At 37.2% G+C, this 24,949-nt stretch overlaps 1 protein-coding gene across 1 annotated transcript in view; it reads right to left on the bottom strand.

The window, feature by feature from the left end:
* The window catches only part of FMR1 (fragile X messenger ribonucleoprotein 1), a gene marked incomplete at its 5' end in the record, with an annotated part of 29,901 nt that extends 5,314 nt beyond the window's left edge, over window positions 1-24,587 (bottom strand). Inside the window, 11 exons of the mRNA XM_084269173.1 lie at window positions 2,181-2,267; window positions 5,503-5,612; window positions 8,357-8,435; window positions 8,512-8,682; window positions 13,126-13,242; window positions 13,335-13,428; window positions 14,456-14,604; window positions 14,869-14,940; window positions 15,960-16,053; window positions 16,635-16,687; window positions 24,537-24,587. Coding sequence (XP_084125299.1) covers window positions 2,181-2,267; window positions 5,503-5,612; window positions 8,357-8,435; window positions 8,512-8,682; window positions 13,126-13,242; window positions 13,335-13,428; window positions 14,456-14,604; window positions 14,869-14,940; window positions 15,960-16,053; window positions 16,635-16,687; window positions 24,537-24,587 — 1,077 coding nt within the window. The remainder of the gene's footprint in view (window positions 1-2,180; window positions 2,268-5,502; window positions 5,613-8,356; window positions 8,436-8,511; window positions 8,683-13,125; window positions 13,243-13,334; window positions 13,429-14,455; window positions 14,605-14,868; window positions 14,941-15,959; window positions 16,054-16,634; window positions 16,688-24,536) is intronic.
* Between the last annotated feature and the right edge of the window lie 362 nt (window positions 24,588-24,949).

Below are 24,949 nucleotides of genomic sequence, written 5' to 3'. Positions count from 1 at the left end.
CTTAGCGATGCATCCTATCAGGTCCCACTGACTTGTGTGTATCCTGGACTTTCTCCCTGGGGTTGTTCCCTAACTCCATCTTCCTTCAGGAATGGTAAGTCTTTGTTTCTCCAGACTTTCCCATTGGTTTCAGGGACCTGGTACTCCTTAGGAAAAGTCTTAACAAAAAAACCCAAACCACCAAAATAAAGTGAAGATGATACTCGGTATTTTCATCCTTCTCCTCTGTGAAAAAGTTCCCTGCTCCATTCAGCAGCAGGCCTGCATTTTTCATAGTATTCCTTCTACTGCCAGTATACCTGTAGAAGCCTTTCTTGTTGCCCTGCACATCTCCTGATGTATTCAACTCCAAATGGACTTCAGCTTTCTCAAACACTACTGTGTCTTGATATTCCTCATGGGCCACCTGTCCTTACTTCCACCCTTTCTAGGCTTCCTTTTTATATTTGATTTTTGTGAGAAGCGTCCTGTTCACCCATGCAGGCCTCCTGTTAATTTTGTGACTACCTGCATACCAAGATGGAGTATTCTTGAGCTTGGAGAAGGTGATTCTTGAAGTATCAGCCAGCTGTCCCAGACCTGTTTTCTTTCTAGGAGTGGATCCCATGGGATTTTTTCAAGCAGATCCTGGAACAAGTGAAGTCCACTGTCCTGGGGCTGTGATCATGGTACTGGGATCTTCGTACTGATCTTTCTCCTTTCCCCTCAGAATTCTGAAACTTCACTATGTAACTGTTACTCCAGCAAAGTTTGACTTCTTCACTACTCTGAGTTGCTACAGTACATTTGATATTGATGTCCTATTGTGTATCTAACAAAAAGTTTCCTTACTAAACTTTGCCTGGAGGCACAGAAACAGAGAAAGTCTTAAAGGAACAGGTCAGTTCCACTTCTTGTCAGTGAACTGGAGGGATGTTATTCCAGAAGTGAACCATAAGGCAATGGGATGCTAAGATGGTAACATTTTGTGTGTATGTTAGAAGGGATGATAAGGCTGTGATCAAAACCTCCAAGATAAGGATTTATCCTCTAGTTGTTCTACAAACTGATGAACTTTGTTGTATGTGTTCAGAACGCTATGCAGGACAGTACTAGGAGAAGATGACCCTAACTGACAACGAATTGAAGAATCTAAAAATTAAATTGTGGGGCTAATAAGCACTTTCTGCTCACATGTCTGTACCCATTCAAGTACTGCTCACAAGCAAGCACCCACTTATGGTGGCAAAGGAACTTAAACCAGAAATATTTTGTGAAAGAATAATGACAGTGCAAGAAAGCAGCTTAATTTTTAGTACTGGTTTTCATGCGGTCCTTCTCTGCCTCTACTATCTGACACAGCTGCAGAGCTGCTCTATCTCTGCTCAAAGCACTGATAAATCGAAGTGCTCCAGAAACAAGATTAGAAGGTACAGTTTATTGAGTAGGTAAGTAAGGGAACAAAAGTTGTTTCTTCTACCTCCTCTGAGAAGTCTCTCCCTCTCAGAAGAAGAAATCTTAGCATTCTAGACAATTCAGTGATAGCTAATGCACAGACTGGACATGTATGAAATTATGACTGGTCTGAAGGTTTCAGATGTTCAAGAACCAGTTTAATCAAATTAACTCCAAGCAGTCCCTACTGTTCGGATCTGGCCATAATACCTGTAAGCAAAAGTAACCATAAGCACTAACAGTAGGTATTTTTTTCTCACTATATAAAGTACAGTGAGCACTGCACACAACTGCAGAAGTTAAGGAACCACAAGGCAAACAACATATAAAGCTGAATTGTCTTAAAACACCTTCAAGCTTGAAGTGCCAATTAACTACAGAAAAAGAAGTCTAGAGCTTTGAAATTACATGCCCACTGTATGCAAGCCCTCTGTATGAATGCTGGTTGCTTTGCATGAGGGACTGACTATTCTTTATACAAAGTTGTCAGCATTTTTAAAGATTTTAACTTTTTTTTGGTATTATTTCTTTGTATTTCGCATCCTGGAAAAAAATTTTCACCCCATCTTTCAGATAAATTGCTCTTTTATAAAAATATACCTTTTACAAGAAGCCTTTTATGACTGAAAACCTGTCCTAACACCAATTTTTCAATAGCCTTTGGAGCCCAAAGAGATTTTGATAATCTTATCGTATCGAGTATTGATAGAAAAATTTCAGTGGTAAAGCAGCAAAGTTTTCCTCACCTTTAAATAGTTAAGATGATAATCCAGAAGAACAGTTGCATTAGTGATGCTATCCTTGGTTCCCACAAACACAAATGGTACCATACCCTAAAAAACAGTTACAGTAGTCCTATGGTTATTGATTAGGCATCAAATACTGAATGTATTACTGTAAAACCTTAACATAATCTTTACAACATGGATGAACATTCATTAAAAAGTAGTGTATTTGAATTCTTATGTAGACTAGATAATGAAAAATAATTCCCTTTTATGCAAAGAGCTTTCTAAAAATAAGTCACAATGCCAAACGTTTATTTTTCTGAAAAAAAGGTAAAAATAAAAATCAAATCAAAACTCTTCAGGTTCCCTCCCTAAAATTAACAGCACCTCTGATGAACAGGTCTATCCTCTCACACCAGGTTCTTTTGGCTACACACCAGTAAAGAAACCTTTGATCTTAAAAAAAAAAAAAAATCAATCAAACTAGCACCCTGTCTTAAAGCAAACTTGATCCTTTTGAGAATCTCTTTATTTGTAAAAGACAAACAAAAGAATATTCAAAAACCAGAGTTAGTACTTTAAGTGACAATTGCTTGCTTATATTTCTTTTACCTTTCAAGCATTTTAAGTGATTCAATAAACATCTAAAATGCAAAGCTGGAAATTCTAATGCCTGAAATTATAAACTCTAGAGATAAATACCCAAAGAGTACCTTAGGCAGCCAAAGCAGGCCAAGAAATCTATGTAAAAGGGCTCCTCAGAACTGAAAACAACTACACTTCAGCAGACACAGGGATAATTTCCACACCAGAACTCCTGACACTAAAATATGCCTATGCAGCATTTCAGAGGTGTGATTGCAGCCCACACAGATCCAATGATCTAGCTTTAAACTACTTGACTCTTGCAGCCTCACCATGGCAGTATAAGCTTCACTGTGGACTGCAGAAGACAATCCTAACAAACACTCAGCTGCTGAGACCAATGTCACTGCAGACCCAGAGCTTGGCTGCACCAACTGGATTAGTTTAAATTTTGTTTTGTTATCTAGTCAGAACCTCTAAATACACCTTTGATTCCCACTATACCATGCACAGGACTGCATTCCAAAGGTGGGGGTTTGTTGCTGAAGTAATATGAGACACAAACATTTCAAACCAAGATTAATACACACACAGCAAGTGGCAAGTCTGTAATTTGTGTCTGCTTTTGGGTGTGTTTTTTTTCTTGTTTGTTTGGGTATTTTTCCTCTTACATACAAAGAGCTTCTGTTAGATCTTACATATTTGCATTAGATAGCAAGGAAATTTTGAAAATCCTCTAATCCTAAAAAACTTGAACACTAGCTTCCATAAGTTCTGGCAATCCTTTAGCCACAGGCATCGTTACCTGAAACATTTTATTATCTGGGGTATTTTAAGTTTCATATATATTTAATATAACCTGATAAAGAGCAATGAAATTCCTACTAAACTGGCATTAACTAGCACACACTATCAATTATTTAAAGATCACAAGACAACTGACTTAGAGGCATTTAAGGAAGTAGCTTCTTGTTGCTTTTAGCAGTGGATTCTAGGTACAGCAACGCAAGCTATTGAGAACAGAGCCAGTAACAATATCAAGCAAGTTAGCCATACAAAACAGCAAAGTACTTATTTACTGAACCTTATTTCTATCTTCACACCAGAAGTGCCAATCCTGAACATAGTTTCAGTGGTGAACACTGAGCAGACCTCACATGCATTAGAAATGTAGATATAAAAATAACATCACTACTATAACATGCAGGACCCCTCTCTCATTTTGAAGTGAAGGAAAGCCTGAAGATCCTGTTACAAAATGATGGGAGTTATGAAATAGCACTTGAAATTTATAGGTGGTGTTTAACATCTCAGTCATAAGAAGAACCTAATGCTGTATCCAAACTAAACTTCACAAAAAGAAAGGCTGCCATGAACAAGTTCACACCTGAGAAGATTTATTCACACCTATTTCAGATATGAGACAAACTTAAAAGCACTAACTCTTACCCACCAAGACTTGATCTTAGGCTTCTGTGTTGCTCCTGCTATGACACAACTAACACCTGAAGTACTGTAAGCAATGCCACTGTTAGCAATGCCATTAACAAGTAAAACTGAAAAGTATGAACAAAGAGCTTGGCAGGTAAAAAAAGCTTTCAAGTTCATCTTTAAACGCTGCTCTTTGGATTGAAGAACATCAACAAATAAGCTTTTTCAAGCCAGAAGAAAAACCAAAACCAAACCTGACATCCTAACTGCAGCCATGACTACTTGCTTTTTTACCCTTCCATTATTCTGTGTGCTGATGCATTAAAAATGCTGAAATTTTTAGCCTGCAGCAATAATGGCACCTCTTGCTTAAGCTAGTTCAAGAATTTTATGATGCAACAATTAATCACTAGAAATGAAACATGACACAGCAGCAAATCCTTTAAATCTGAAGTGAGTATCTTTTTCAGACAGATGCAAAACAAGTACAAAAAGAATTTAGAACGGAAATTTGACTGTGAGTCTTCAGCAATAGTTTTACAGTGATAATACAAGATAAAAATAACTAGTCAAGCAAGAATGTCAGAGTTCCAGAAATATATTTCATGTCTTATTCCAATAGCAAAGATTCTTTACCTGGTGCACATTTAGTTTTCCAGATAAAGACAGTTGAGTTTTCTTTAAGCACATTTCACATTTGAAATTGTGGGGAATATTTTTGCACTAGGATGTTAGAAGCTTCATGCCTGCAGCTCTCCTTGCAAACCTGCAACCTTTCCCCTCAACACAACCCCACATAAAAGCACCTCAAATTACAAAGTTCATTAAGGCCCTTTGCAAGGCTGATAGCCTTCCTGCACAAACGTGCAGTATCACATTGGTCACGCTTGATTTGTGTTTAGGTTACAATTTACAGGCTACTGTGAACTTAGGTAATATTTAGAAAGAGACAGGGTTATACATAAAGCACAAGTCTTTCATTACAATGTCAGAAATAGCTTATAAAAAATTAAACTAGGTAAAACCCTAAGAAACTAAACTTAGATCAATGAATGGAAACACTAAGTTTTGCATATACTAATTTATAGCTGAGCATGTGTTGGGAAACATGGCTGCTAACAGGACTAAAAAATTTCAGAAAGCATTTTTCAAACACAGATAAGCCAAATTTACATAAAAATGCCCCTCAGAATTAATAGGGAAACACAGATTACATCAGAAAACACACAAAACGTTCTTACATTACAAAGAAATGAGGAATTTACTTTTACCACTAGGTACAATATAACCACACATACAGAAACCACATTAACTAAAACCATACCTCTTCTTGTGGAATATTTTTATCATTTTCAGCTTCAATTCTCACTCTTACAACACCAGATTTGTCCACTATCTCCTGAATCAGTTTTCCATTTTTTCCTATTACTTTTCCTGCAGAAAGGACATACAGAACATTCCTTTTTTAGTGTTTTTCCCCAAACCTGAGATTATTGCTACACTCTAATTCAACAGGTATATTTAGTGCAAGAACTTGTCAAAAGTAACTTAAACTCCACAAAACGGATTTAGTTAGTGAGCCATGAACTAAAACATCTAAATAAGCTTGGGTCATTAACTTTGGTACTGTTCCAAGGCAACTACCTCAGCCCAGAGGAAGAGAGGCACTTAATTACAGAAGTTTGTTACTGCATAGAGTTTACTTTTTCAGAACTCCTGTAAGAGAAAAAAGTAAATTCAATCACAAATTACTTACCTTAGCATAAAATTATTTCTATTATCCATCTATTATCCATTACAGAAATATTAACTATCTGGCACACTTATTTGCTTTGGTAGCGTTAAAATAACTTTAGTGATTTACAAATAAACATTGCTGGTTGCATGTAAAAATCAGAATGAAAACCCTTTCTACAACACCCTAATGTTTGCAGTGACTACTTTCTGGGTGTGTAACAAAGCAAAGCTCAGAGTTTGTTCACAAAAGTTATAGCTGGAAGTTTTCTGATATTGCCAAAAGATACTATGTAAAATTCTCTTCCCTGAAACTGAGTTCTTATAAATTATTTTAAAGTATCTCTAAATTCATTGAAAAGTCAGAGACAAAAATGGAAATAAATTATACTCCACTGCCAGTAATGCATGCATTTATCTTTGGAACCAGACATTCTAATTTGAGACAATGAAAATTGAAACTTTAGTTCTCTCCAACCTATGCAAAATAACTTGCTGTATGAAGACTGAGAGGAAAACAGAGCTGCTGGTGAGCTAATGGGGAAGGGCCATATCCTTCAGTCACAGCAGTAAGGAAGAGCTCCAAGAAGCTATGTAACAGAAATATAACTAGTTCATAGGCACATCACAGAAATAAATGCAAAAAATACTGAGTCTGTAACAGCTATTGTTTTGCTGATAAAATTGATCCATGAAGAGCAAATTAAAACCCACTATTAGCAACATGGAACTTTGTTTCTATTCAAAGCTAAATAAATTTTCATTTTTGTGTTTCCATTTTTCTACTGTGAATGTATGAATCCTATATATTTGTAGAAAAACTTTATAGTATGGCAAATAAGTTCTTCCTTGATGGCAAAGGCTTCTCAGAGTCAAAGTTGCTTTTGAGTTCTTTATTCCATTACACATCACTGGCCAATCTAACAGCAGTTTACTAAGTAGTATAAAGAAGCTTTGGTAGTGATTTTAAAAAGCCAAGTAAACCAAACAAATCCAGGTAAGAACAGATCTTACACTGGTTGTTCCAGAAGAAATAAATTTTTATATATTTGGATTTAGTTACAAGTAAAATTAAGCAACATACACTTAAAAAAAATCTTAAAATGCATACATTTTAAACCTAAGTTTCAGGTTTTAAACTTTAAAAAAAAAAAAAGCAACATCTTGGGTGGTGTTTTGTTGTTGTCGTCCAGTTTGAAGCTCCTCCAGGATAACTAAATAGGTAAGTCAGATGTTTATATTTTCATTATATAAAAACTTCCACGTATCAATAATGTAGTAAAAGAAAAAAACTGCCATTTCAAAGCAAATTATTTATTCTGTCAAATTATTAGAAATCTAAAAAAGTAAATTAAACATAGCTTATTTTGGATAGAACATATGGTTCAGCCAATTTTACATTCTAAAATATCCAAGGCCAAGAAACAGACTAGAAATCAAAACCTGCCAAAACAGAAATAATTGGAAAGTTTTAAACAACAAACAAAACAAAAAAAAAATTTAAAACCTTAAACTAAAATAATCATGGCAGCTTATTGTTTTCACTTATAACCAATAAAACCAGGAGGGAGTTGGACTTGATGATACTTATGGGTGCCTTCCAACTCAGGATATTCTGAAATTCTGTGAGTGGGGAAAACTACTCATTTTTGTTCTAAGTATCTGTCCCGCTGCAGAATTTCACACTGCTTCAGCTCCAGCTTCCATACGCTGCGTGACAACCTATTAAAATATCTGCTTGCAGAGGTACGTTAAGCTGTACTGTGTTTTCCATGTTCTTATCTACTGAATTGAGCCATATATTTTTATGTTGCTTTGTAGCATCAAAAGCTTATTAGAAGGTTTCCTTGACACAAGAGCTGCACAGGTACCTGAGGACTTTTCTCTCTTTTAAATAGTTTGATAATGAAAATCTATTAGATTTGTCTGAGGGGTACCTTCTTGATCACTGGGTATGTTAACCAGGCATTCAGTTTATTTCACAGTGCTGCTTCTAAACAAACTGCATTTCAGATGTAAAGAGACAGGAACAAAGAGACATGTACAAAGTCATAGAAATTATTCAAAATATACCAGGAAAACATGGGACTAGAGATTCAGCTGTTGTATAGCTGAACTCATTTCTGGACTTCTTTGGAGGAACTGCTTTAATTATTTGACTCAATCCAGAAACTATTCTACTTTGTATTTAAACCTCAGTATATTGTTTCTAGGTTAAGATATCCCAGAATTGCAAATCAGAAGGTAATTTCTTACAATGTACTGATGGTAAAAGTGTCTGTGAAAGTTCTGCAAGGAGCTGGAAAACAAAAAAAACCCTGAACTTTCTACTACCTGGAATCCTTTCACTAAGAGCACTTCTTCAACCTTCACTCTACCACCCTTTTAAATATGAAAAGAATTCTCACAAGGCATCATACAGTTAGCCTCCAGAACTGACATACCTACTAAATTTCTTGGGACTTGTATGACATCTTCAGCAAATTCAAGGTAACTTCTTGCCTTTTTCACTGCATCTTGATCCTAAAAGACAGATGTATGAGAGACACAGAATACCTTGAGGAAACAGATACTGTTTATTATTTTAAGGCTAACTCACCTCTCCGTAAATATGGAATGTGCAAGTATCTTCATCAAGATCAATTGCAGTCACTCCAGGGACCTTTCTGGCTTGCTGGATATTAGCACCATGAGTGCCAATGGCCAAACCCATTAGGTCTTCACGTACAACAAACTGCTCATGAAATCGTGATGCAAGTTGCCTAGAACTCTAAAGAAACATATATTAGTTTGCTTTATTTTACTTAGTTTTCTGGTATATTGCAGAGAGAAATGAACATAAGTTTAGAGAAGACTCTTTACTCATGTACTTAGTGTACTTTTAATTAATGCTTTTGATGCACTCATTTTCACTTCAAAAACACTGAATAGTCTTCTTCAGAAGTCCCAATATTGCCTTTTAAGTATTAGCATAAAAGGCTAGCCTCTAGTTGCATTGACAGTTCTATATTTTGCATTACCAGAGTAACTACAGCTATCAAGTGTTACTAGGTAAGACAGCATTCCTTTAGGTTATTAAACAGAAGCTATGCGGATTATTAAAGCAAACCCTGACACTCCAAGAGAACTGCACCCATTTCAACAGGTAGGGGGAAACAGCAATAAACCACTGTACACAAAATTATACAGAACACAGTAAGTATGGATATCTACTCCACTTCAAAATAAAATGAAGAATATCCTTGTCTATGCCAGACACCACAAAAATCAAAGTACAACTACAGTACACTGCTTGAATTCAGTGAACAAGTATGTAAGGAATTTCATGCAGGAATCACATTTCTACCAAGAGAGAAGGGTCTGAGAACTTGAGATTGTGACACACTTAAGAGACAAGAGTCCTTGCTTCAGCCCAGCAGTAACAATGACTAAAGACTATACTATTAAAACAATTTTTGATCACGTTTGAAGCTCAGTTACCCTTGAATTAAACACCTAGTTACTGCTTTGCAATGCTCACCACCTTTGGACACAACTGCTATGATCTAATCAAACAATACAAAATAGCCTATGCAATCTTAATGAGGATCTCCTAGATGAAATAAAACACTGAGAAAGAAAAAGAAAAAACCCACAAAAAACTAACAAGCTTTTGGATTTGGAAGAGGATTTTTGAAATAACTGAGAAAGTATCACTAGAAAGCCACATGAGACTTGCAATGACCATGATAATCGCCTAAAGCAGTCCTCAGCTTACAGGACAGCTATGTCAGTGAGGTCTAACGTGATGCACAAGTATGCATACACATGTCCATAGGTAAAACAGTTTTAATATCTTCTTAATTGTATAAAGCTTCCACCATGCAGTAAGCACGTAAGAGCACGGGGAGCAGCAGGAAGCTTTTAAGAAATCTCTTGTAGCACACGGAGGACTTGGATGGTGCTGAAAATACTCAAACATGCAGAAAGCCTAGATTTTGTCAACACCCATACAAGCCTGCATTGATATGAACAGCTTCTGTCAATTCCAGGTGGCTCAGATTATAACCATGAACAGATTTCATGTGTGCAAGGAAAAACACACAGGAAATGCTGAATCGCATGCAGTTCGGAACCTGCCAAGCAAGTGGGGAAACTGCTGAAGATAAGTGGACACATTTTCCTTCAGAAACAGAACCTAATGTTTAAAAAGATTAAAACAATGACTGCTAAAGTTTCTCCTACGCAGCCTCTTCATGCTTTAAAAAAAAACCCCAGTTGTCTTAAAGGATGCTTGTGCTATATGAAGCAGGAAAAAATGCTAAGACTGGTCATCCTGAGAGCTAAAAGAAACATATGCAGAGCTATCAGTAGGGTATAAACATACAGAACAGAATATATATTTTCCATGATAATGTAGTTGTCATACATTTAAAGGAAGCTACAGGACTTTAATATGCACAGAAGAGCAAATATTAACTGCATAAAAAAGGTCATTATTTACCATAGTGAATAAATTTCCTATACAAAAATGTGGTCACTATCCACAAGCATCCAAGCAGAACACAACACAGGAAAGTAACAGTATTTCAATGCGTTGGGGAAGATAGAGAATTTCCAACTGTGATAATCTATTAAGAAAGTAGGAAAGAGTATTCTGCAAGGAAGAAAAAGAGTGAGAGCTCTATGCTACCTCTTCTCAGACAAAGATAAATAATCCTATACATGTTTCTGCATCACAGCCAAAGCTGTAACAACTGTGAAGACACATAAGCGCCCTTTAAAATAGCGGCTTAACCTCAACAACATGGGACCCTACAGAGGCTGAGAAAACATCAAGAAAGCGCCCACAGTAAGCCCCATTCTGTCCCAGCTAAACTACTGCTGTTACCTGACCTACTCCTCCTTAAAGCTGTTGATAAACGTCCTGTGCTAAATCACTGTCAAGAGAACTGGCTACAGCAGACAGTGGTGTAAGTATCCAAGGGTCATGATATACTTCAAATGCACAGGAAGCTCTATCGAGCACTTCATTAACTGACTGCAGATAACTCAGAAAGCATTATTTTAAATGTTCAGATCTACATTCCAACAGATAATCCAAATGCCTATTTACTAGCTGACATCTGTTACAGAGTGCTGCATGAGAGCAGAGAACAGGATGACCAAGTCAATAATTTATTAACACAGCTACCTACAGTATGTAGGAAAGATGAAGTTACATCATCACTGGGAACCTCAGATACTCCAAGTTGTAGTTACACTGTTTGTATTAAAATATCATTGGCATTTCTGTACATTTTATTACAAGACATATTTTATTTAAACACAAAAAATTCTGCATTCTACTTCCCTCCAATAACTTAGTAAAAACCAACTATGCAAGTAATTTGCCATGTTTGAGAAGCAGTCATGCAAGTCAAGAAGGTAATATGCAGAAAATAAAGAAGGTACAAGATACAGCAACAACAAAAAACCCCAAGGTCTAGTGCTTATGGCTCAGAAAGTGGGAAAGGTAAAACTGATAGAAGGCAAAAAACATAGACTTTTAGAGTTTAGAAAGTCTAAGACACAGAAAAGAGTTTGATGGAACCAACGAGCTATTAATAATAATGCAGTAAAGCCCAAAGCGTTCACTAAATATTTCTTCTGCAGATCAACGTGTACAGTCTGTATGTCAGTGCCTCAACAGAAATCATGAGCATGATTTTTATGATCTGAAGCTTTTCTTTTCAGGTTTGGTTGAAATTGATTTTGTATTTTTAATAAGTACAGGAAACAAGTGCTAACATGAAAATTACCAGTCAACTCTTGTCAGGCAAATTATAACCACATATATTTATCTCACAACCTTCACTTAAGTACTGCTCAGGTAGAAACTACAGTCAAATAATGGTTTCCAAGTGAAAACCAAATCAAGTTTTTCATTCCTTCACAGCAGCAAAAAGGTTCAGCTGTACAGTGACAGCAAGAATCCAAGATTAGTTTGGGAAAGGAGTCAATGACAACAGCTGTTGCTGCATGCATTTGTGGGGGCATGTACAGAGAATTAGCTCTAAAGAGACTGTTGTTCTTCCCACCTCCAAAATAATACTTTGCACTTCAAGAGGTAAACTGCCCACACAATTGTCAGTTCTGAAGACAGAGAATGGATCACTGAAGAGCTACAGTGGGGTGCTCAACAAGATACCCCAATGAGAAGAAACTGGTCTTATTTTGGTCTTAAGAAAAATCAAGACCTAAACAAACTTGAATGGCAGGTCTGAAATACAGGAGTCAAAAGACTAAAGAAAGCACAACAGAGATAACTTCTTGTAATGGCGAATACACCTAATGGATATACGAGACCTGAATTACTACACCACATCCACTTCAAGATGAAATTAAATACATGTAACCCTTAGGGGCGAGTATAAATGAAACCTGGCTCCAGCGTAAAAGAGCTGGAACACACCCAGGTAAAACTGAATTGCAATGGTTAGTGGTGCTTCTAGTCTTGACAGTGAATCTAAAAAGAAGTTTCAGAAACGTTGCTAGTTTTTCTGATTTGCAGATACAAGAAAAACCATGAAGAAACTTTAATTCTACTGTATAAAGATTCCCTTATTTCCTAACCTACTCTTTTTTTTCCCCTCCTATGGACAAAAATGAGTCAAGCTTCTTGCCAGTCAACACCCACTCTTCAGTCACAGGAATATCAGAAGCTGTATCTGCTGCAAGATGAATTCCTAACATTTTATCTACAAACGCATCCCTTTGTACATCCTACAAACACCAGCCTCAGCCCTTCCAGCTCTCATTTTCACTGTGTTGTTTTACAAGATCCAGTTCTAGTTCACCTCAGTATCATGCCATATTCACTCTCATCTATTTTTAAAAACAGTAACTCAAAGGTATTGAATGTGACACTATTCGTACAATAACGAATAATAACGGCTAATAACTTTGTTTCAAATCATGACAGATTTTTATGTATTTGCATTTAATCCCACACAAAAACCTACTGAATAAAATTGGATTGGATAAAAATTAGTTTTTCCTACAATAGGCCTTTTATCCATAAATTTCTTCATTGGGTTACATCTCCATCTGCCTCTTTTTACATTTGAGAATAGTAGCAATACATAATAACTTCTTCCACCCCAATCCAAGTCCTACCAGCTAGGAAATGCAGAAGTTTGGGTTTTTTTTTTTTAATTTTTAACTCAAATTACTTCAGAGAAAACAAACATACCTCCAGCTGTTTGCTAGCTTCTTCGTTTCTCAGTATCAGGGATAACTTGGTACGAAGACTTCGAAAGTGCATATCAATCAGCATATTTGCCCGTTTTGTTGTCACATCATTGATTGACTAAGATATTAATAAATGAAAACACAGTGGTTTAGACATTAACATTTTAAGCAAACCACTGCCAATGGTATTGGTTAGAAGTTCTCGCTTACCAAAATAATAAGCTGGTGGTTTTCAGAATCGTATGTTACAGAAAAAGCTCCAACTGCCTTTTTGAAGTCCTTATGTGCAGATTCTTTGGCACACCTAGAAATAAAAATAACTCTGTAGCATTTTTAACCGCCATGTTTATGATTCACAGCCAAAAATATTAATTTCTTAATACAAAGAATCTAATTAAACATATCCAAGTTCTCTCTTTGAACTCAAGTGCTATTTTATTGTTATAATTTATTTTACTTATTTGTCTTTCATTTGTTTTCATGAATAAGATTAGAAATATTTCTTAAGTTTTCAGTATGTTCATCTATGAAACAACAAACCAGTTAAGCAAAACTATGTTAGACAGCAACTCCAAAATTTCAAACACACCGAACCACTATGATGTGCAACTTCACTGTAATTACTGCTGCATTCTAATGACTTTATGCTTATCTCATGTTGTAATTTGTCTCTCCAGGTTTCTTCTGTCCACTCACTTAGTGAGCTTGTTTTTTCTAACATTCAATTCAGAACTCCTTAGTTTAACATAAATTTATAGCTTATTGCACACTGAGCCAATAACATCTATGTCAAAAAAAAAAGTGATCTGATGCTAAAAAACAAGAGTCACTGTTAATCTGAGGTTTAGAGCTATATTGACACGAGAATGACACGTTCATGTTCTACAAGAAAACTAGTTGTTTCTGTATTATACTATGGAATGTTTGGTGATTACTGCACAATTACCAAAATGTCTTATGCCCTACAATATGTGTTTAGTCATTAAATACCAACTTGCATAAACAGTCAGATACTCTATCAGTGGTCACTCTACCAGTGAAACACTGACCACGTGAAAATTCTATCCAAAGAAAAGAATGTCTTAATCTATACTGCACACAAGCCTTAAAACATTGAAAAAACTATTTCCTCTTCCAGGATTAAACTGCATTTCAAAAAACCATTTTTTATACCTCTGAAGTGTAAACATGTCCACATTGGAATTCCCTATATTCTTACATGAAAATTTTAAGTTAATTTAGAGCAGTAAACCACATTTTTATTCCTTCTTGTCTCATGCTCAAAAAACTAGCCACATTCTGAAACAACTTAAATAAATGCTTATACTTACATTTGCCTTAAATCTTCTGGAACTGCCAGTTTGATTTTATGAAAAGTATCTTTTGTTGCGGGTTTATTGGGGTTCACAGATCTCAAACGTTCAATTGTGACAATTTCGTTGTATGTAGCATCACAGGCTGCATATTCTATTACGTAGAACTGATATAAAAATAATAAAATCATCCAAGCCACACATTTTATGACAAGAGCAAGCATTACACTTTTAAGTGAAAGGCACTTTTGTTAACTGTACAGGTTGAGGTTAGCGGTAACTGCAACAGTCCTGAACAAGGAACTCTTTGGAAATGAAGAGGGACAAGTTAAAAACACTGTGCAGGTCAATATAAAAACATTGTAAGAAAATTAAAGTATAAAAAAAAAAAAGTATTTTAAAAATATATATGTATATATGCATATTCCTACCTCACCCTTTATCATTCTCACTTTAGCCAACCACCAACAGCAGGGTTCTTTTTCATTTGCCCTGGAATAAACCTAAACAAAACACACACATTACATCTCTGTAGCATTTTTACAAGATATCACAAAAATTGACACTGACTAATATGATCAGGAACTCTGCTATAGGAACTTGACCCAGCAAAACAGATTGGTACATACAGCCTCTAATCTAAGCACTGCTTAGCAAGCACAAAACAGCCAAACTGTCTATTGAAAACACAGGCAGGATATAAAATAGAATATGTAAGATAGTACAGACAATTAACATTGTACCTTATCTACTGGCACTAGTTGCTTCGGTCTTACATACCATCAGAAGAGAGATAATTCAGCCTTTTACATCTGTTAACATTTAATCAACATTATTTCTAATTGTGTGTATTCTGATGAGATCCTACCAGTGGGTAGCAGGGAGAGGACACGTATCTACACTTCTGTAGGACATATGGTATCAGCCACATCCACACCAAAGAAGTTTTGCCATTTTCTTATCTTTCAAATCAAAATAAGCTTAAATAGCATGGCAAGCAGGATGTAAATCTTGAAAGTTCTCTTTTAAAAATAATTATAAAAATCAATTTTTATCATTTTATAAAATAAGTTTCAAGAAAGTGCTATATTAAAACTTGTCTCAGTGCTCACATAAGTATTTACATATACATCTATTTTTATAACCTACGTACACACATAATGCAAATTATCTCATTCAGCTTTAAGTTTTGCTAATACAGACATTATTAACTTACTGCTGAAGAACTACAGTCCAGCATCTATTTCTAGATTAATTCAGTTCTGATAAAGAACTGGCCTGTAATCAAAGAAATGCTAATCGTGTTTGTAAGTCAGTACAGAGGTCACAGTACACAGAATTCCAAAATAGCCATATGGTTTACAACTGTCAAAATGCTTGACATGGTGTTCTATGTAGTGCTCTGAATCAAAAAGGATGACAGCATATAACATGGAAGCAAACCTTGAACTGGCTTGGCTGACATTTTTAATCTGAATTCTCTCACTTCTCAAAGGAAATGTTGTTAATGGAGCATACATACCTCTACTTCATCACTTTCATTTATATCTTTATTATAGCCTGCAGGTGGTGGGAACCTCACATCATGGAATGGTATTTGTCTCTCTGGTTGCCAGCTACAAATAAAAACAGTGAGTGGCCTACACTCTTCCCACTCTTTGTAAACAAAATTCAGAAACATTTTTAATCCAGTAATTTTACATTTTTAAATTCTGTTAAGCTTTTGTGCCTATATGTATTACAGGTAATGTGATTCAACATATGCATGTAATGGTCACTTAATTGACAAGTTACTATCTTAAATGAAGCTTAGAAAACTAGTATTTACAGTCCATCTTTAAATCAAGTCTTGTAATAATCTACCAAATATAAAAATAAGACATTCACATGAGAAAGGCAGTCATAGTACCACTGCTGCTTATTCAAACCTGGACTGTCATCATGCAATTTCAGTAACACGGCTATCTTCTCAACAAACCCATGTTACTATGTTTGTGCTTAAAAATATTTAAATAGTTAAAAGCATTCATACAGAAATGTCACATGACCATGAATGTCAACCATAATTGTAAAACATGCTAGCAGCAGGCTTAAACTATCTAAAAGATGCTACTCCACATTATTAAGTTATATGTAGGTTAATCAAATGCAAGGTTGATACTCTATCATTTATAGGTATAGCCATTAAAGCACTTACTTGTTTTCAAATGCAACAGTTATAGAATCTTCATGCACATCTTTTACAAATGCCTGCGCAGGAAAAAAAGGTACAGTCAGATCTGTTCATAGATACTAAAAAACATAATTAAACCTGTACAATGCCTTGCTTTCACATACACTGTTAAAGCTCAGAATTTAAGTATGCTTTTGAGTCAGCTTTTATTAATTTTGAAAAGGACTTACACTGGAAGCCGATAACCTCCTTAGGTTCATGACTGATAGTATCCTGATGCACCGACAGAATGCCCAAGCTATACATGCACAGAACACACTAGCAACACTTATCTATATCCCTTTTTACAGTTTTCTTTTTTTTTACTTCATCATACTTAACTTACTACAGTTACTTCAGTTTTCTTCTGAGGGATGGATAGCAGTTGTGCATAGTCTTCCTCTCCCATGCAGCTACAGAGTACGGAACTAAGAGTCCGCACTGAGATGGCTTTTCCTCCCTTACTACTCAACTGACTAACCTTTCCACTAGTATTTGTCCATATATAGTACATCCTTGCAACATACATAAATAAAAGTCCATGAACAAGACTGTATAATGAAAAATTCTCAGTAAATTCAAAATAATTTAGCAGCAACTACCACTTCTGAAGATTTTAATTAACTGAGGAACATTTTATTCTCCTTGCATTTCCAGTTTCCAGGACAAAACCAGCTCTTTTCTCTTACAAAAAAGGTAAGAGTTTCTTTCTTACATGGAATATATATATGGATCTGATATTTTCCCTTTATAGAGTATTTCTAAGCCTTTCATGAGTTGCAGCTGTATCTTTGCACCAAAGAAAAGCAGTACCTGATGCCTGATAGAGCGCCAAGAACTGGTTATATTAAAATTAAGCTGTACACACGCACACACACTTGTCATTATTCAGAGACATTCAGTACAAGAATGAAGTGCAACGCTAGTTAATAATCTGAAAATAATTAATGCCACCTTGAATAAAAGTCAAAGCATAGTCACAATGACAATACCAAAGAATTGTTTTGTACTTATCTCACCTCTCAATACTGTAAGATTACCACAAAGTTTACTACTGTAGCACCCAAAGCATATCTGAGTCTTGTAGTATTTACATAATGGCAAGTCTCAAAATTCCAAGATATTCCTTCCAAGGGGGTTACAAGCATAGTTGGTATTTTTTAATGACATGATCCAGAACAGATTTTAAGACCACATCTTTGGATCACGCTAACAAATGCTATTTACACGAAGAGGCTACAGAACTCCCAGCTGATCATTACAGATACTAAACCTTTCTCTAATGTTTCATATTGCTGTGTCTTCTGCTGGAAAATTCAAGAAGTGGATATGCATTTGAAAAATACTATGTTAGTCCTGACTCATTTCAGAAGATTACACACATCACCTTCAAAAGGCTCCACCCACATTTCTTCCAATGTTTGCCATGTGCAGCTCTGAAGCACCTATTCTTACAGATCTATCAGAAATTGGTGCCTTTCATACCTGGAAAATACTATAATCACTACCAAGGATTTGGTATAACACTTGCATGCCACAGGCTGAAAAAGGATAGAGTTTAGTATTATTAATAATACTTGAGTACTGCAAAAGCAGAGATTATTTTATAAAGTAAATCCAACAGAACTAACACTGAATAGCCTCAGGGAAAATAGGTTAAGAGTAACACAAAACAGAATGCCTGAAGAATCTGCTATAGTTAAGTTTTCTCATGTTCATAAAATAGCAAAGAAACACTTCTCCTACTGTGAAATACATTTTTTGAGAAGTAGCCGTTCCCTCTATGGTGATGGAAACAACAAGAGATATTCCTGAAAATTACAGGAAACAACAGAAAAATACACAACCATAGCAGCAAAGGGCAAGACTTCATCTTGTGTTCAGATTTGATAGCTCCTAATGTACAAATCCTCAAGTGGAATCTTAGCGACTGAAGCAATGAGAGTAACTTGTGGTAATAATGCTAAAGCCTACCATTAATACAAAAATCAAAACCAAATGTAAGTTATCAAGCTGAAGACCAGACTAAAGCCTCTAAAGAGTCTAGTACTTATGTTACCTGGAAAAAATCAATGTTGGGACACAGAGCTAGTTGAAGAAAATACTGAACTAATCTCGTCTTAGATTCGCATCACATCCTAACGTAAAGGCTGAGGAGGACCTAGTACAAGGGATGAAGCGCTCTCTCATTGCAACTCTGTCTGGCTGAAAACAATTCCAACAATGTGCAAAGGTTTTCGAGTCATTTACTTTAGAGTCTTACTGCTTTCCAGCTAATAGAAAAGTGTCTTCAACACTGCTTTGGTCACAACCCAGAAGCACGAAGGAACCCAAACCAGGAATATTAAAGGGTGACCATACACAGGTAGCATCAAGACAGACATTGCTAGTGAAGACTAAAAATTTGACAGTTGTCTTTTGTTTATACCAAGTTTAGAAGACAACCACAGAAACAGATGGAATATCTGGTTTTCACTCCAACCTGGCCAGAGAACTTGATGTCATAACACTGTTGTTTGCCTTTTAATTTCCAGCCTTGCAAAATTACAAATGTTCATTGTAATGAATTTTTAATTAATTACAAAGTGAATGATGCCTTGCCAAATACCTACTTTCAGATATGCCACATACACAACACTTCTGCCTAGCTCCATATGCTTAAAATACAATTAATCAGACCAAGCATATTAACAGCCTGAATATTTGGTTGTCTAATCCCATCTACCCATAGAATTGTGGTTTTCCTTGTTATTCAGTTTCTTGTAACACAGAAAAAAGAGAAACTTAACACAGCAGTTTTTCATAGTATCATAACACTGTGTGAGTTTTCCTTGGTATTTAAATGTATCTGTAGTAACTAAACTGCATTTGGACCCTAACAGCACTATGTATTTGTATACTTCTAAGTACAAATAATAATTCTTTGAAACATGTCTAAGTTTTCATTAAAAAATTATTAACTATTAATGCCTTTGCAAAACCAAAATTAATGTTTATCAGAACTGTTTTGTTTTCTTTATTCTGTGTTATATATAAAATTATATACAGTGCTAAAAAGACATGAGAAGCTTAACACCATAAACCAAATTTCCAAATGCAGGACAAGCTAGCCCGCTATGTCATTAAAAGCAGAGGTACTAACTCCACACTAAGCTTGATGAGAAGTACAGTAAACATCCATCAGGTTTTTTCTCAAAGAATTTATAAAATGGGCATGGAAATTCAGATGGAAAAGCATGAGCTTGAAACATAGACCAATGAAGGGACAAAACACTGGTGATGATAAATGTCAACACATAGATGAAAAGCATAAAAATACAGTGAAACTAGGCAAAGCAAAACAGGGGAACTGGACAGTGAAAGACCACAGCAGCTGGGGTATCACTACCACCAACAGCTGAGATACCCAACACAGGTACACAAAAATAAATCAGAATCAGTGAAAAAGTTTGCTTTTGCTTCTGTTCACAGAAGCATGTTTTACAATGGCTACAGTTGATTCTTCTTCTCTAATGTGGAGGAAAAAAGAAATCATATGCATAAGTCTTTTATGCCAAATTCGACTTTCAGTCCCATACACCAATCATGTTTCTCACCATCCTGCAGAAGTAATTCAGTAAAAAAGTTTACAATCCAACACTGTCATGTTATGGCATCTTTCAAACACACGTTCTAAGGGTTATATGCTGAAGATACGGTCTAAATTTTACAGATTATCTGATATAAAACAAGAATTATTAGAGACACCAGTAATTTGTTATTTTTGTGCTAAATGGAATGACAGCTACTTCAAGGGAACAAATAAAGGCTCCAGCTGCCTTGAAGTTTTGTTGCTTTTTTTGAAGTCTGCTCACATCATCAGACATGAGTGCTGTCAACCATTTTAATAAAGGAGGATAATTAACTCTAAGGAATGAATGTCAGAAGAACATGCTTTTTAGGATTAAGAAACACTACATTGATACAAGTGTATGTCTAGTGTTTGCATAACAGTTCCATTACATATCATACCTGTTGGAAGGAAAGTCACACGGCTAATCAAGTCTGAGAAAGGCAAGCCATACAAAGAAACATAATAGGAAAAGGAGAAGAGTCACAGAAGCAGTACCCACTCAAGGGAAAAGGGTGCAGGACTAAATCCTCAGAAGGATTGATTTGACAGACTTGGTAATTTACAAAGAGACTGGACAGAGTTGCTGAGGCAACATCTGTACAGAACAGCAAAAGGAAAAAGTTCATACACAATGCAGGAGGAGGACAAAGGGACAGCTGTTAATAGCAAGACCTGGAGTAATAAAAAACCTAAGAAAGAGGAATGATTTTATCAATTGTAGCTTAAAAAAAACCCACCAAGTGAAGTATCTATAAAACCAAGGAAACAATTTTCCTTTTAAAATGAAAAGATTTTAAACAAGGTTATAGAGCAAGAAGTAGTAAAAATTGGCTACAGAAAAGGAATGGATGTTAGCAGCAAACATTCCAAAACTATGTGCCTCAAACAGGATGGCCTGCATCTTTCTCAGAAAATACAAGATAATCACTCCCAAACAGGACAAGAAAAATCAATCCTATGCTGGAAAGGTAGACAGCATGTGCCCTTCCAAAGGGAACTATCTAAAGCTAGTCCCAGAAAGATAGAGAAAGGATGGTCTGTTAGTTTCCTGATAAGAACTTCAAAACAAAATTTACTACACCTATACAAGAAAAAAACATGAATATATGTGCCCTAATAGCATCCATCTGCAAGATTCGGTTACTTAGCTGTAAGCTGCAGAAAGACAGCTCCCTCCCCTCAAGATTCAGAGTCCTGTGGTTTGTTGGACCAGTCATCTTTAAATGAGGAAATCTAGTATTTTCTTTCCAAGGATTCTGGGCCCAGCAACACACCAAGTAATGACTAAGCATCTCTAGGTACTAGACTGTCAATTGTCCCTGAATCATGCTCATTGATTGCACTGCACTATCCATGGAAAAATTCATCTTAACCAAGGAGAAAAAAATCCAGGAAAGTGTGGAGCATTCACCAAACAGTATTTTAATTCCATTCAGAAATAGTTTCCACTACAGTTATCACACCAACACACTCTGGCACTCTGTGAAAGGTAGCACACCTGACCAGTATGAAATTCTAGTTGAGTACAAATGCATCGTCAAACCATCTTCTACGTTTTGTATGGAGTATGATCCCCCTAGATGTATCTCAGAACGCATTCTAGGTCTAGTCCCACAGGTAATACAAGCAGAGAAAAGACTGGTTTATTAGTCCCACTAGGGCTTAGATGACACTTGGGCACCAGTTTTGTATTGTCAAGTTCAAGATGATGCTGGGTACACTCAAAAATGAAACTACGTGCTTTGGGACTTGAATTTATAAGGTCCTCAGAGAGCTACACGGGGGATATGAAAACCTGAAGTGGTGATTCAGTGCCTACTTGCTCCACTTAGTCCCTTTACACCTCTAGCAGTCTTCTATTGCTTCCCTCCATGCCTTAATTATCAAAGATAGAGCTGTATTGTTCTAAAATATTTACATATTCTGATGAAGATCTTCAAAAGAGTTCAAAGCCAAAGCAATTATCAGAAGTTAGCAGTACACCATGAGATCGAATAAAAGAATGGGTTTGCTTTTGATTTGTTTGCAGTGTTACTATTGTAAAACATTTCTCACAGGAGGCTGCTTGAAGAAACTTTCTACATTAACTAGAAATCATCTTGCAATTACATCCATACTTGATACCAACATGCACTTCTTGTGCTGGGTCAAGTAATTCATTTTATAATCAAATCCCCCATCTGCAAGATGGGCATAAAACTCACAAGAAAACATTAGTAAGAGTGATACTCAGACATTAATGATGAAAGAAAAGAATTGTACCTAAAATTCGAGTATTTCAGGCTAAAGGAAAATCACTCATTTAAATTGAACATTATTGCATAAGGATTTTTTTTTTAAATGACATCCAAACTTTTTTAGTTGCTGCATTTATCTTAAGTGTGATGCTCCATCATGACAGGTAATACAGGTGAATGCAAAATCTCTTGTGCCCCGTTAGACAATTTAACCAAGTCCTCTGGGTCAGAGAATAAGACAACACAAAAAAAAAAAATCCTATTTTTATATTTCTAAAAGTTAAAAGGCTAATGTAGTACACAACTTGTGGGCAATGTCTGTTTTATACTTTGGATGCACTTAGTCATCATTAATACGTTCCCCTGAAAATATGCTCAAAAAGAAATTTTCACCTAACTACTACCACCAAAGCCAGCATGTTATGGACAAAAGGAGTACAGGACCCCATGATGTTCAAAACTGAATGTAACCAAAAGGAAGTTACGGAAGCTTTCAATTCTTCCAGGTTTCTTTGTAATATTTATAAGTAAAGAACACCCAATGTCTTCTTTATGATCACCTATTTTGCATGATTGTGTAGACACTCATATAATTTTTTTAAAGCCTTATTACAAGTTCTTTCACAAGACATTTAAGCCTCCTGTTTCCTTCTGGAAGAACATCTTTAAACACATAAAACTGATTTTTGGAAGCACTAAATAATTCCAAGAAGCAATACAGAGATCTAAGGGCTTTGACTGCAACACTGCAAGCCCACATGATGCTTATTTACCGGATTTACAGACTTGTTTCATACATAATTTAAAAAAAAAAAATCCTAATAAGTTATTATCACCTATCTTTTAAAAAAGGAGGCTTTAGGAAGCCTTTTTGTCTTAGAAACATGCCGAGCTGTTAGAACCGTATCATCTGGACATCAACCTGCCCTACCACACTAACATCAGAGGGTGAAATTCTACCTGTTCCTTCATCGCTAACATAAATATTGGATGTCGCACAATAACTAGGCCCAATTTTTAAAGTACTAGGAACATTTAAACCATGGCAGACTTGCAGAAACCAATCCACAACTGCTTCTGGTTTGTTGGTAACCCATCAATGGTAGTAGGCCCAAATCCACTGTGTCCAAATTAGATTTTTCTGTAAATAAGGTAACCCCACAAATGATACCCTATCGATATGCTGATTAATACAACCCAACTCATGCAAGGCACAGAAATACTGTACAAAATATTAAGGACTCAGCATGTATGTTCAAGGCTCAGTGATGGCTTTATTCAGCACAAGGGCTTAGAAACAAACATGGAATGCCATTAAGTAGTTTCAGTAAGAAGTACACTTGATAATTAGGTGTATTAAGCAGCTCAGCACATATGTACTTGGTCAAGAAATGCTCTCTTCAACATCCGTAGGCAGTGTCCCCGCCATGGCATTAAGAGCAGGAATCCACGACAGCATTTTATCATGAACGTGTATTTAACAAGGGCCCTCCTCTCCACCCCCGCCTTAAAGACCGTGCACCGGCAGCGCAGCTCTCTCGGAAACCTAGAGAGCGAGAGAGACTTTCCTTAAGTAGCGACAAAAGCTGAGGATTTAGCAATTAATGCCCCATCCCAGCCTTGATCCTCGCTTCAGCGCCAAGGAGAAGGCGGCCCCGGGCTCTCCTCGCCTCCTCTCGCACACCGGCAGCGAGAGGGCCTCCCCTTCCCACAATAGGGGGAAGGCCCAAGGCCTCCTCGGACGCCGGGGCCTTCTCTCCCTCCCCGTCAGGCCTCGAATTTTCCCTCAGCCCTGAGGCGGCGGCCGGCTCCTCTTACCCCAGCGGCCCGGCTCCCTCGGCCCAGACACCGAGAGGGACCCGCCGAGGCCTCCACCCCTTCCCCACTCTTCCTCCTCCTTCCTGCCCCGGGGCCTCCGCTTTCCCTCAGAGCGGGGAGGAGGAGCCGCCACCGCTGCCGCCGCCTCCTCCTCCTCCCGTCCCAGGCCCCACTCCCTCCCCTGAGGCCCAGCCCGACCCAGCCGCGAGCACCCGGTACCTTGTAGAAGGCCCCGTTGGAGCCCCGCACCTCCACCACCAGCTCCTCCATGTTGTGCCGCGGCGGCTCGGTGCGGGAGACCCAGGCCCGGCGCCTCCTCCCTTCCCTTTCTCTCTCTCTCGGCGCAGGAGGGGGAAGAGGAGGAGGGGTGTGTGTGCCGGGCGGGGGAGGGGAAGGGGAATCTCGGTTCACTCCGAGCCCGAGGGGGTGGGGCTGGCGGAGGGCGGACCACGGGGCGGGGGGGGGGCACTGCGGGGACGCTCCGCTCCTCCGCTTCTCGCCCTCGGCCGCCCGGAAATGAAAGCGAAACGGTCACCGCCGGGCGGCGCGCGCGGGCGGGGGGGGAAGGAGGGGAGGGGGGGCCGCGGGGGCGCCCGTTTCGAATGTAAACGCTAAATCCGCGTCACGTGACC

This window comes from Gallinula chloropus, assembly GCF_964237585.1.
Source record: "Gallinula chloropus genome assembly, chromosome: 11".
Classification (NCBI taxonomy): Eukaryota; Metazoa; Chordata; class Aves; order Gruiformes; family Rallidae; genus Gallinula; species Gallinula chloropus.
The sequence above is the reverse complement of the archived record's forward strand: the minus strand, read 5'-3'. Positions and strand labels throughout refer to the sequence as shown.